This window comes from Rhea americana, unplaced genomic scaffold (genome assembly GCF_003343005.1).
Source record: "Rhea americana isolate MKP2758 unplaced genomic scaffold, rheAme1 scaffold_357, whole genome shotgun sequence".
Taxonomy (NCBI): Eukaryota; Metazoa; Chordata; class Aves; order Rheiformes; family Rheidae; genus Rhea; species Rhea americana.
The window spans coordinates 557,773-569,541 of NW_028186487.1; the positions used below are offsets into that span (position 1 = coordinate 557,773).

At 55.7% G+C, this 11,769-nt stretch overlaps 1 protein-coding gene across 1 annotated transcript; it reads left to right on the top strand.

Moving 5' to 3' along the window:
• Positions 1 to 2,422: 2,422 nt before the first annotated feature.
• SLC27A4 (solute carrier family 27 member 4) lies at positions 2,423 to 10,315 on the top strand. The gene is made up of 12 exons (XM_085312107.1): positions 2,423 to 2,585; positions 3,253 to 3,647; positions 4,389 to 4,547; positions 4,949 to 5,018; positions 5,128 to 5,219; positions 5,762 to 5,871; positions 6,317 to 6,526; positions 6,736 to 6,862; positions 7,031 to 7,168; positions 7,428 to 7,592; positions 8,028 to 8,174; positions 8,540 to 10,315. The coding sequence occupies exons 1-12, from the start codon at positions 2,425 to 2,427 to the stop codon at positions 8,695 to 8,697; spliced, it is 1,932 nt and encodes a 643-aa protein (XP_085168233.1). The 5' UTR covers positions 2,423 to 2,424; the 3' UTR covers positions 8,698 to 10,315.
• The last annotated feature ends 1,454 nt before the right edge of the window (positions 10,316 to 11,769 follow it).

Genomic DNA, 11,769 nt, shown 5'->3' on the forward strand with positions numbered 1-11,769 from the left:
ACCCAGCTGCTGGAGGTCCCCTGGAGTCTGCAGGATCTCTGTAGGCTTCTCGGAGGTGGCCGGATGGGTCCTGCCTTTGGACCCGCTGGTCAGGCYGAGTCCCAGCTCCTGAGCTGCCACTTGCCGCCCAACTTAGGTTTGACCGGGGGTGGAGGATGCAGGTGTGAGAGCTGCCTCCTCGAGGTGGAGATGCTGGGAGCAGGGCACCGTCTGGGGGTGGTGGGCTTAGGGTCCCTCATGGGGCCTCAGTCCCCCTGGAAATGTTGAGGAAATGTCCTTCTTTCCAGGGAGTTGCCTCCAGGGAGCCTCCAGCGCCTTCCCAAGCCTCTCTGGCCRTTAGTGCTGGAGGCAGGCGATGAAGCTGCAGGTCTCTGGCCTGCACCCATCCTGTGAGCTGCCTCTCGCGTGTTCCCTGGGTTGATCCTTTTCTCCAGCTCTCCTCAGGTTTCTTCTCTGCCCGGGTGATGAATCCCTGCAGTGGCTATTGTACCGGCTCCCTGCAGAGCTACATRCAGGCCTTAGTTTTCTCTGTGCTGATGCAGCCAAACAAGACCTGAATCCTTAACGGCAGRACCTCCAGCCCCACTGCCTCTGGCACTAGTGCACGGGCTGTCTCTTGGCGGGAGGCACCAGGCCTCGTCCACTTGGCAGGCTGAGATGAGGGAGAGATGAGAGCAGCGGATAACAGGGGCCTGTCTCTTCTTCAGACWGGAGCTCTGATGTCTTTCCATGACTGTCTCCCCAATGCGGAGTGTGTAATGAAGGGCTCAGTTCTTGACTGAGGCCTAGTAGTTTGGTGGTGATCTAAGAGCTACCCTGTTTAACTGCATAAAGAGGATCCTGGGCGAATAGGCAGGGGGTCCTGCTCTGTTAAAAGGCTGAGGGACCTGGCTGTGGGCTGGGGACCTTGAGCGTAGGAGCTGTTTGTGGAGAAAGCTTGGAGGCCACTGACATGAGGGGGGTTGTGGATTGGGGGATGTCCCCAGTCCCCACACCTTGCAGCAGCATCCAGGGGCTCTGATACATTGCTAGAGGCCTGCCTGCTCCTAGGTGGTATGGCTTGGATGCAAGACAGCCTGCATGACATGCTAAGGCTTGGTGACAGTGTGGTGCTGCCTTGGCTCCGGCCCCTCCTGCATCTCCTATCAAGTCCACAGAGGCTCCATCATACTGCTGGGGCTGCTGCACAGAGCAGCCCTTGTCCCCATCCTGAAGACTGGGGAGCAGCCGAAGTGAAAGCTGGCTGCATATGCGGCTCCCGGCTCTCCCACCTATGGAGACCCAGGGCTGTCAGCTTGGGAACAGTAAATTCATCCTCAAGAGGAAAAGGGAAATTACATGGCTGTTTCCTTCCTTTTTGACCTGTGTCCATGCCAGGAAGGGCCAGTTTTATCTAAGAGACCTTGGGTTGGTGAGGTTAGAGGTCTCATCACTGTTGCTTTCCTCTGATGCTGCTACCAGAAAAGAGCCTGATGGCTCTCAGTGAGGCTGGGAGCAACGTTTGGGATGGAGACAGAGATGCTGCTTGTTAGGGGGCAGAAATACCATAGACTGAGCTGCTGGCTCATGGCATGATGTGGAGGTCTGGGTACTCCTGGCAGCAGAGATAACCCTGTTCTGCCTGCTGTACCCTGGGCAGGTATCCAAGGCGAGGGCATTCCTGTGTTTGGCCTCATTGCCCCAGATTTGCTCTGGCAGCATCTCCAGCAGAGCCAGGCCAGGAAACTGCCCGCYGACAGAGAATTTACAAACATGAGCAGAGCTCAGAGGACTGAGTTTCCTGTCCCTGTTCCTGTTTGAGCTGTGTTGGGGAGCACGTGAGGCTGAGCTCTCCAACCAGCTGTGGTGGCCATCCTGGAGCCAGGCTTACAGGATAGCTGATGCTTGCTGAGAGCCTGGGAGGACTGAGTTAGAGGGACAGAGGGATCCTTGGGGTAAGGAGGAATTTGAGRCTGGGTTTTTCCTGGGATATGGGTGAGGGAGCTGAGCTTGCCCCGCCTCGCATCACCCTGGTGCATCCTAAACATCTGCACAGGGTCCTGTGCCCTAACTCTGCTCCCACAGCTGTAAAGTAACCTGATCCAAGATCTCAGGCTGCTGGCCTGAGTCAGCGTCCCTGGTTGGTATGCAGATGGGCTGCAGCTGTGGAGCTCCCTGGGAAGGAATGGCCAGGCTCTTGGCTGGCGTGAACCAGTGTGGTGCCAATGGCTTAATCGGAGCCCATCTCCAGCGTCTGATAGAGTTACAACAGTGGGAGATCTGGCCTGCTGAGTTAAATCTTCACTGCGAGGAAGAACAGTGACTCAGGGGCCTTTTCCAGGAAATCGGGGGCTGCTAATGCATCCCTTGCCCCATAGGTCTGTTATTGTGGAGTCCAGTGTGAGTTGGTCGAGATCTGTGGTTTTTCTCTCTCTACAGGCCATGATGCTGCGTCTGGCTGCCCTCGCAGTGCTGCTGCTGTTCTTTAGGGTCAGCCTGGAGCTGTCCTGGGCCCTGGCCATCCCTGCTCTCTTTGTCTTCTACCTGGGGTCCGGTGGATGGAAATTCCTCCTCATATTCTTAAAGACAATACGGAGAGACCTCACGTAGGTGTCCTGGCTGGGATGGGCCCCCACCCTGGCCCACTGCTCTGCCCTGGTGTGTGTGAGTGCTACCCCCAGCTCCCTGCACAGCCCTGGGTCCCTGCTGGCTCCTGGTGCATCTGGAAGGAGATCTCCCTCTGCCAAGCCCAGATGGCGGCAAACCCTTGGGCAAAGTTTTCCTAGGAAAGATAGATTTCAGCTGAGCTCTAAAGTCCAGTGACCTTGTCCTTGTACTTCACCCCATCCCTTAAGCTGCTGGCGTGGCACTGGGTGGCAGAGTCGGCTCCGAGCCAGTGCCAGAGTATGCCAACTCCTGTTGGGGGGAGGGGGTGATGGCACCTCTTGGAGAGCATCTGAGGCTCAAAGATATGCTTTTGAAGGGGGAGATATCCCTGTCTGCAGCCCCCCAAAGCCCATGCTTCCTGGCTGCCATCAGTTCCTGACTATAAGCATCCTTACAGAGGGCTTGTCTGCCCCAGCTATGTCCATACTGTTCAGGGGAGCACCCAGAGCACCTGCTGACCTAGAGCAAGGCCTGTAGCAGGCTGGGCTATTCCAGCTCCCGGCAAGGTTCCCGTGCTCTACTGTGCTGCATTTCTGGCTTTGCTAGGAGAAGTGCTTCTACAGGGGCCACTGAGCTGCTGCCTTCTTGCTCCCCTTCCTTTGGCAGCACGGGGCTGGTCCTGTTGCGGGTGAAGTGGCAGGTGTGGAGGCATGTGAGGGAGAAAAATACCATTGCCAAGATCTTCCAAAAGACAGCAAGCAAGTATCCAGAGAAGACAGCACTCATATTCCAAGGCACGGGCGAGAGCTGGACCTTCCGGCAGCTGGATGAGTACTCCAACCGTGTGGCGAATTTCTTCCGTGGACAAGGCTTCCGCTCTGGTGATGTGGTGGCTCTGTTCATGGAATCCCGCAACCAGTACGTAGGGCTGTGGCTTGGCTTGGCCAAGATTGGGGTGGAGACAGCCCTTGTGAATTCCCATCTGCGCATGGAGGCCTTGCTGCACTGCATCACCATCTCCAACTCCAAGGCTGTGATTTTTGGGGTAGAGATGATGGAAGGTGAGGGGGCAGGCAGATGTTTCAGGAGTTATCCAGGCTAGGGGCATCGCGGAGGGAGGGGGCTAGGGCTTTGGGCTTAGTGCCCCTTTCCTACCCACCATAGGGCAGAGAGGTCTCTGTTCTTGTGGAAGACAGTGGACAATTGAGTTATCCAGGAATTGGATCTGTTTTTGTGGGCGGCTTTTTTTTTCCTTTTGGCCAATAAGTGGCAGCTGGAGATGGGCAGAATCTGGGTTCGGTGCTCTCTCTGGTTCCGAAGGAGTCCTGCCTGGGTGTGAGGCTCTTCCCTTGTGCCTCTCCAGGGTCTGTTCCCTGCATGAAGCCCAGGGCTGGGCTCGGCCTGTCCTGCTGCATGGGACGAGCCTACCTTTGCTCTTGTGGCTCTTAGCCACATCCCTGCAGCAACTTGGCTCCAGCTCCTCATTTGTTTCAGCCCACACCTCTGAGGTTGATAGTGTCAACAGACCTCTTCTGGCTAAATTGGCTCCCACTGGTTGGGAGGAGAGTAGAAGAACAGGCTCTTCTAGCCTCTGAAGAGGCTTAGGCTGTGGCCCCAGCTTCTGTTAGGCATGGGGAACAATATCTACCTGGAAAGGTTGTCAGACCTTTCGGACGCTGCAGAGCCCTGTCAGGGTACTGCTACTTGGGGCATYGTCTCCCTGAGACTTTTGAAAGGGCAGGGTCGCTCTGTGCCATATCCGTGCTGTGGTCTTCCTCCATCTCCCCTCTTTGCTTTCCTAGCCATGCAGGAAGTGCAGCCCTCCCTGGAGAAATCCATTCATCTCTTCTGGTCTGGTGAAGGAAGCCCCAAGTCAGCAATTCCTGGTGCAAAACACCTGGATCCCCTTTTGGAGACGGCCCAGCAGGTCCAGCCAACCCCTCCTGAGAAGGGCTTCCTTGGTATGTGGTCAGCTTTTGAGGGGCACACTCATGGTGGTGTTTCTGTGGATCAGCTGCCTACAACACTGGTTGGCTGTGTCCTCACTGGCAACAGTGCCTGCTTGGGAGGCCAATGGCAGACTTCTGCAACAGGACTTGGGACATTTGAAATGGGTCTTWCTCTGGTGTCTGAAGGCCAACCTTCCCTGTGAGGCAGCATTGTGTGGTTCCCCACCATCTGTCCAATAGGCCTGATCCTGCCTAGGAAGAACCCCAGCATGCTCTTGGTGCTGTCATGTTTGGTTCACCTGGTGTGACCAGGGTGTATAAATTTGTCTTGTTCCCATCTCCTCGTCCAGCCAGCTCTTAGATAGGATATAGTGGCACTGGGTATGTGATTCTGTCTCTTCTTCACTTTCCAGATAAGCTCTTCTACATCTACACCTCTGGCACCACAGGAATGCCCAAGGCTGCCATTGTGGTGAACTGCAGGTAAGGCAGTAGCTGGGGGCTCCAGGGAGGAAGAGGGCCGAGCTCTGCGCCGTGCTAGCACAGAGCCTCTGGCCCTGCTGCTGACGTGCCCCTTCATCCTCCTCCCCAGGTACTTCCGCATGTCCAGCTTAGTTTATTACGGTTTCCGCATGAGGCCCGATGATGTGATGTATGACTGCCTCCCGCTCTACCATGCTGCAGGTGACRCGTGCCACGTGGAGCCCTGCTTGCATGGGCTGTCTCTTCCCTTCTGCCGAACCTAGGGCACAGGCTGGAGGCTGGCACAGCAGTGATGCTCTGTGCCAAGGAGAGCCCAGCCGCTGGTGGGGGTGCTGCCTGTCTGATCTGAGGCTTTCCTCTTTCTCTGGGAGCTGGGAATGATCAGACTGACCTTTAGAGTGGGGCGTTTTTGTTTTGTTTTGTTTGTTTGTTTTTTAACCCCAGCTTCTAGCCCAGCTTGGGATARCTGTACCTTATTGCTGCTCCATCTGCAGAGTAATGGCGATGGGGAAGCAGTGCCCACCTAGCTGGCTGAGATTCACTGGGATGTCTGGGTACAAAGTGCTGTTGCAGATCTTGCTGTCACTCTGCCCTTGTGTACCCTTCCCAGTACSTGTGGTCCTGGGGGCCTTACCTAGATGAACACTTACGTGCTTTGAGACCTGCCCTGCCAAGCCTCTCCCTGTACTGGTTGGGCTGGAGGGATTTGGGGACTGAAAGCCCCTCTGGCTGTCTCTCCACAGGGAACATTGTGGGAGTTGGGCAGTGCCTGCTGCAGGGCATGACAATTGTCATCCGCAAGAAGTTCTCAGCCTCACACTTTTGGGAGGACTGTGTGAAATACAACTGTACGGTGAGGCCATGAGGCAAGGGACCACCAAACCACTGGGGCTGGGGAGAGAAACCTGGGGACCTGTGTGGTCTGCTGGAAGATGGGGCAGCCTTTATCAGCTCTGCCTGTGTCCTGCACTGCCTTTCAAGRTGGTGGGGCTGTGTCCTTCCCACCTGGGGTGATAACTCTACGTATCCAAGCCATTCCTGTGCTCCAACATTCACCACAATGTCTGGGATAGGTTTTACAGACGGGAGGAGGGTACCCCAGGTTGGTGGTGGGTGGGGGGTAGCCAGGCAGGAATAGATGGGGGACAAGCTAGCAGGACCTCCTGGGTTTTGCCATGGCCTCTTCAGGGGACCRTGGGCTAGTTGTTCCTTCCCTGCCCTCCCTGAGGACCACCCTCAAAAAGACCTTGGAGCCTGGGGGAAGATCCTAGTTTGTCCTTGTTCCCTGTTTACCCCAGATTGTGCAGTACATTGGTGAGATCTGCCGTTACCTGCTGAACCAGCCATACCAGGAGRTGGAGCGGCAGCACCGGGTGCGCATGGCGCTGGGCAATGGGCTGCGAGCTTCCATCTGGCGAGAGTTCATGGCCCGCTTTGGCATCGCCCAGGTGGCCGAGTTCTACGGGGCCACTGAATGCAACTGCAGCTTGGGCAACTTCGACAGCAATGTAAGGCTCTGCTGCCCTCTCTGTGCCCCAGAGGGTTCCTGCTGGCCTGGACAGGGTTGGAGACTTAAGTGGGTTACTGTCTGCCTGGAGGCATTTTGGCTGTTCTTGTGTGGTGCCAGCTCTCTGGTGTCCCGGATGTGGGTGGGCAGCAGGCTTGAGGTGGGAGAGACATCCCTGCTGCCCATGGCTCTGAGCACCTTCTGTCCTAGGTTGGGTCCTGTGGCTTCAACAGTAGGATCCTGCCAGGTGTGTACCCCATCGGCTTGGTGAAGGTGGATGAAGACACCATGGAGCTGATCCGGGGGCCAGATGGTGTCTGTATCCCCTGCAAACCAGGTGAGGGCAACTGGGGAAATATGTGAGTCTTGCGTTAGATACTTCAGGGTATTTTAGCTAGTCTTGAGTCTCTGCTCAGGCAGATTCTCACCAGCCCTGTTGGAAATCCTTTTCCTTTGGATCTGAGTTGTTGCTTCCCCCTGTTCATTCCCTTTTCTCTCCCTGCAGGGGAGCCGGGGCAGCTGGTGGGCCGCATTGTCAAGAGCAACCCCTTGCAGCACTTTGATGGCTACCTGAATCAGTCAGCCACCAACAAGAAAATCGCCAAGGATGTTTTTTCAAAGGGGGATGCTGCCTATCTCACAGGTGAGGCGAGCAGGGCCCTGCCACGTCTGCTAAGAGAGGAGGAGGGTTTTTTTTAGGTGGGATTTAGGGTTGTGTGACCTGGCTTTGYCAGGCCCATGCAGTCCTGTTACCTCCAAGTTGGTGAGTGGAGAAGAGCTAGGCTCTTTGAGCCTCTCTTTCCCCACTCCAGGCTGTCCCAGGCTAGTGGCACTGCCCTGAGATGCTTTGGGGGAGCTCTTAGCCCCTCTGACCCATTTTTTGCCCATTTACTCTGCCATAGGGGACGTCCTGGTCATGGACAAATACGGTTACATGTACTTCCGGGACCGCACTGGGGACACGTTCCGCTGGAAGGGGGAGAACGTCTCCACTACAGAGGTGGAGGGGACACTGAGCCGCATCCTCAACTTGACAGACGTTGTTGTTTACGGGGTGGAGATCCCAGGTAACTGGAGTGGAAGAGGCCGCTCAGTGGAGGCAGGCCTGTAACACCTGAATGTGAACATATCCTGCGTGTCCAGACCTGTAGGTCCTTTTGCAAGACACTGGACTGAGGTTCTGTGTCAACAAGCCAGAGGGAAGCCACTGGGAGTGTGACTAGTGGGAATCTTCTCTCCAGCTGAGGTTTGGTCTGATTCTGACTACTTTGGAAGAACCTTGCGTTCTTCCTGGACAGGCTGTTGGTGCCTCCTCTGGGAGGAGGTGACTGTGACCACTGGGTGTCGCTGGTACCCTTAGCCGCAGGGCAGTGACACAGCTGGACATGCCAATGCAGGGTGTTTGTGAGTGGCCTCGCTGGYGTGGGACAGATGGAGACAATACTGCAGGGACAGGAACAGTGTGTCCCATAGGATACTCTCCCTTCTTTACTGTCCTGCAGGGATTGAAGGGAAGGCAGGAATGGCAGCCATCGCTGACCCCGAGAACTCCTGTGACCTGGAGAGCTTTGCTGGTGAGCTGAAAAAGGCTCTGCCGCTGTACGCACGGCCTGTCTTCCTGCGATTTCTGCACGAGGTCTCCAAGACAAGTGAGCCATGGCGTGTGCTTTTGTGCAGGGAGGAGGGCACAGCTGCTCAGTCTGCCTTGCTTGGGTATGGAGGCTGATCTGCAGCAGGGTTGGKATGAGTTGGAGCAGGTCTGCCCTGCAGAGTCCTCCTGGCCTCTCCGCTTCTTCTGATGGCTTGGAGAAGTAGGAGTGYGAGGCTGTGGTCTGGGGGTGATGACTGGTGCTGGGGTGTCTCGAGGTGACATCGGCAGCTGGGAGCTGGCCTCCCTGTCCCAGCTGTGTGCCGCACAGGTTGGGGCATGAAGCAAGGCACGGCAGCACGACCGGGTGGTGATGGGAGTGCATGCACCCATAACTCCTTCTTCCATCTTCTCTCCCCACTCCAGGCACTTACAAATTCCAGAAGATGGAGCTGCGCAAGGAGGGCTTTGACCCTGTGCTGGTGAAGGACAGGTTGTACTTCCTGGACTCCAGGCAAGGCCGCTACCTGCCCCTGGACCAGGAAGCGTTCAGCAGGATCCAGTCGGGACAGCAGAAGCTGTAACCAGTGGGGCTCGAGCAAGGCACCTCCCCAAGTCCTGCGGGGGAGGAGGGGGGCAGGGCAGGCGCTGGGGAAGAAAAGGTTCAAGGAGCGATATAAAGGCACGCTAGAGATTTTGTTTGACGAGTTTGACAGCGGGTTGGGGGGAATGCAGGGGTGACAGAGGGGTGGGAGATGGTTACATACCAAAGCATAGACTCATTATGGCTTTATTTTCTAATTGGTACAGTGGTGGTGGTCCCGTGCCACGGGAGGGGCATGGCCCCAGCCAGTTGAGGAGGGAWGGGGTGCCCTTTCCATTCCATTTTGTTTTTCCCGTCTTCCCCCTCCCTTTTTCTGCCTGCAGCAGCCCTTCCTCATGCAGGCCATGAAGGGACCAGTGCTGGGCTCTTTCCCCCCTCCTCCTCCACCAAGCAGCCAGCTCCTCCCTGGTGCAGGGCCCTGGCTGGCAGAGGGAAGCGGGGTGCCAGGCGCAACCCCCACCCTCTGCGTGGCCCGCTGGTGTCGTGTTTCTGCTGTGAATCGGGAACAGGATAGTGCTGGGTTCCAGGGGAGGGACAGGGAGGTGTTTCTGCCATGCCTTGCTCTCTCCTGGGGATAACATTTCTATTTTTCACAATCACACGCACATTATACACACACATTATATATATATAAGTATATATATATATATATATATAGTATGTGTGTGTGTGTATGTATATATACACGCATATATATTATACATGCTGACTTTTTTTTTTTTCCCTCCACTCTTAATTTATTGTCCTTACTTTTGAATGTGTCTCGGGTTTGTGCAGTAGGTGGAGGGACATCCCAGACCTGTCCTCTCTTGGAGAGCCCTTTTCTCTCACAGGGAGACGGGACACTCTCATCTGGGACTGAGTCTCCTCTTCCAACGTGGGCGCAGCCATGTGTGTCCCTGTGGCCTTGCTGGATGGTGAAGGATGTGAGCGAACTCTGCTGTCTTACGGACACTTCTCTGGGTCTCTTTCTTCCACCGTTTGTGGATGCAGCCTTGTTTCGTGCACTTTCTTCCTTGCAGAGAGCAGGTGGGAGAGTGGGAATGGAGGGCCTGGCTTGGCTTTGCTTAGTCGTACTCAGCGCCTCAGAAACATGGAGCGGCTCTAGGGGCTTTCCTGCTGCGATGGCTGGGCCGTGGACGTGGGAGGCAACTTGCCTAGGGGAGAAACTCCTCCAGAGGGTGGTCTCTGTGAGAGCCTGACTTAACAATCTCTGCGTCTCCTCCTGCAAGAGTCCCTCTCCACCTCCCCAGCAGGAGACTGGCCTCCGAACTGAAATGTCTGTGTTAAACACCTGACTTGCGCTATGTGAATTCCCTGCGTTGTGTCCGATGTGAAACAGCCTTAGCAGCAATGTCTGATTCCAGCCCTTGGAGACCATGCAGAAACATCTGTTTCAGAGAAAACTCTGGGTTGGGTTATCTTCTTTTTTTTTTTTTTAACGGTTTGTTCGATGCTTTTAGCAGAGTTACACCTGAAAATGACGTGTGTGTCTTGCAAGGGCAGTGTGTGTCTGCTCTTTTAGCTGTGCTTCCACACCAACATACCTGCCTGCCCCAGTCTGTCCTGTCCTCACAATTAAATGCGAGTATGGGCTATGCTAGAGTTTCCTACCTCTTACTTGCTCAGTCCTGCTGTGTTGGGGAGGCAAGGGACTCTGCCAGTTCGAGAACTGGGAACTGCCACTCTGGAGCACAACCTTCCTGTCCTGGGTTTGTCTAGCCCATCTCAGGGCAGGGTGAGGCAAGCCCTTTGCCTTGTATCAGAACAACCTGTTGACCAGACCCTCTCCAGACCCCTCTGCCTACTCCCCACTCCCCCTTTCTCTCTGTCTTGTCCCCAGTGTTGCCATCCCAGTTTCTCCAGCCTGGCCCAGTTTTCCCTGTGTACCTCGRCCAGTCTGGCTCTTTTTCTCTCCTTTTCTGTCCCCTTGTTCTTCTACCTGCTGCTTCCTGTCTCCATGTTGGGCCAAGCTTCATCTCCCAGCTCCAGTTTCTGACTTCCCTGACAAGCTTTTTCCCATTCTCCTTTCTCTTCCCTCACTGCCAGACCCATCTTTAAAACCTTCTGCATCCRCCTTCTGGGGAAGGTGGGGAGGACAGGAGAAACAGGCCCCTTCATGGTCCATAGGTACCGGAGTGAAATGTCATACGGTAGCCTGGATGAAGCRTGCTGAGGAGACATGCTGTGGGAAGAGAGCTGGAAATCTGTATCTTTTATATAGCASATGCACCTTCTGACACGTTCAAAACCATATGTTCTCCAGTATCTCCAAACTGCAAATTTTATAGAGCAAAATTTGTGTGAGTACAGCAAAGACCTTTTAATTTTTGTGGTAAAATCCCCTATTCTGGGCAAGGTCTAGCCTGGAGCCRTTAGGCCTTCTCTATAACCAGCTCCAGGCTGGGCCAGTGCATAGAGAGGATGGGGGGGAGTGCGGGGTTGTGGGTGCGCAAGATCGCTCAGCTCTTCTCTGCAGGGTGCAGCAGCAGAGCAGATGCTCCTGGGACAGCCTGTGTCCCCAAGCAGCTCTCCACGGCTCCCTTGAGAACAGCCCCAGGGAGAAGCTTGGCCTCAGCCCCCCTGCCCTGCGGTGCTGGCAGGCTTGAGCCTTTGCAGAAGGAGGCTTTGCCTGCAGAGGGGTTGCATTTAAGGGCCCATTGGTGTCGGCAGGCCTTGGGGTGGCTGCTGCAGGGCTGGTGGAAATGCCGCCCCTCGCAAGGTGCAGGGAGCGCAGCGGTGACTGCTCTGCAGACGCTCGTGTCCTGCTTTTGGATGCTGCTCCTCTTGCAGCTGCCAGAGGAGGGCGGACTGGGCACAGCGAATGTCATCTCACGTTGAGGGACCTCCTCCGGTGCCCCAGGATGTCAGTCACAGCCCCCCGGGGTGCTGTGAGGGCAGAGCTGGGAGCTGCCCTGTCTCTCYGCTCCTGGGGATGGCAAGGTACCCACCTGGGGGACAGATTGGATCCTGTCTGACAGGAGTTTTGGGCACAGATGACAGTGCAGGCTTTGACCCTAGTGGAAACCACAGGCAGTCCTGTTCATTCCCC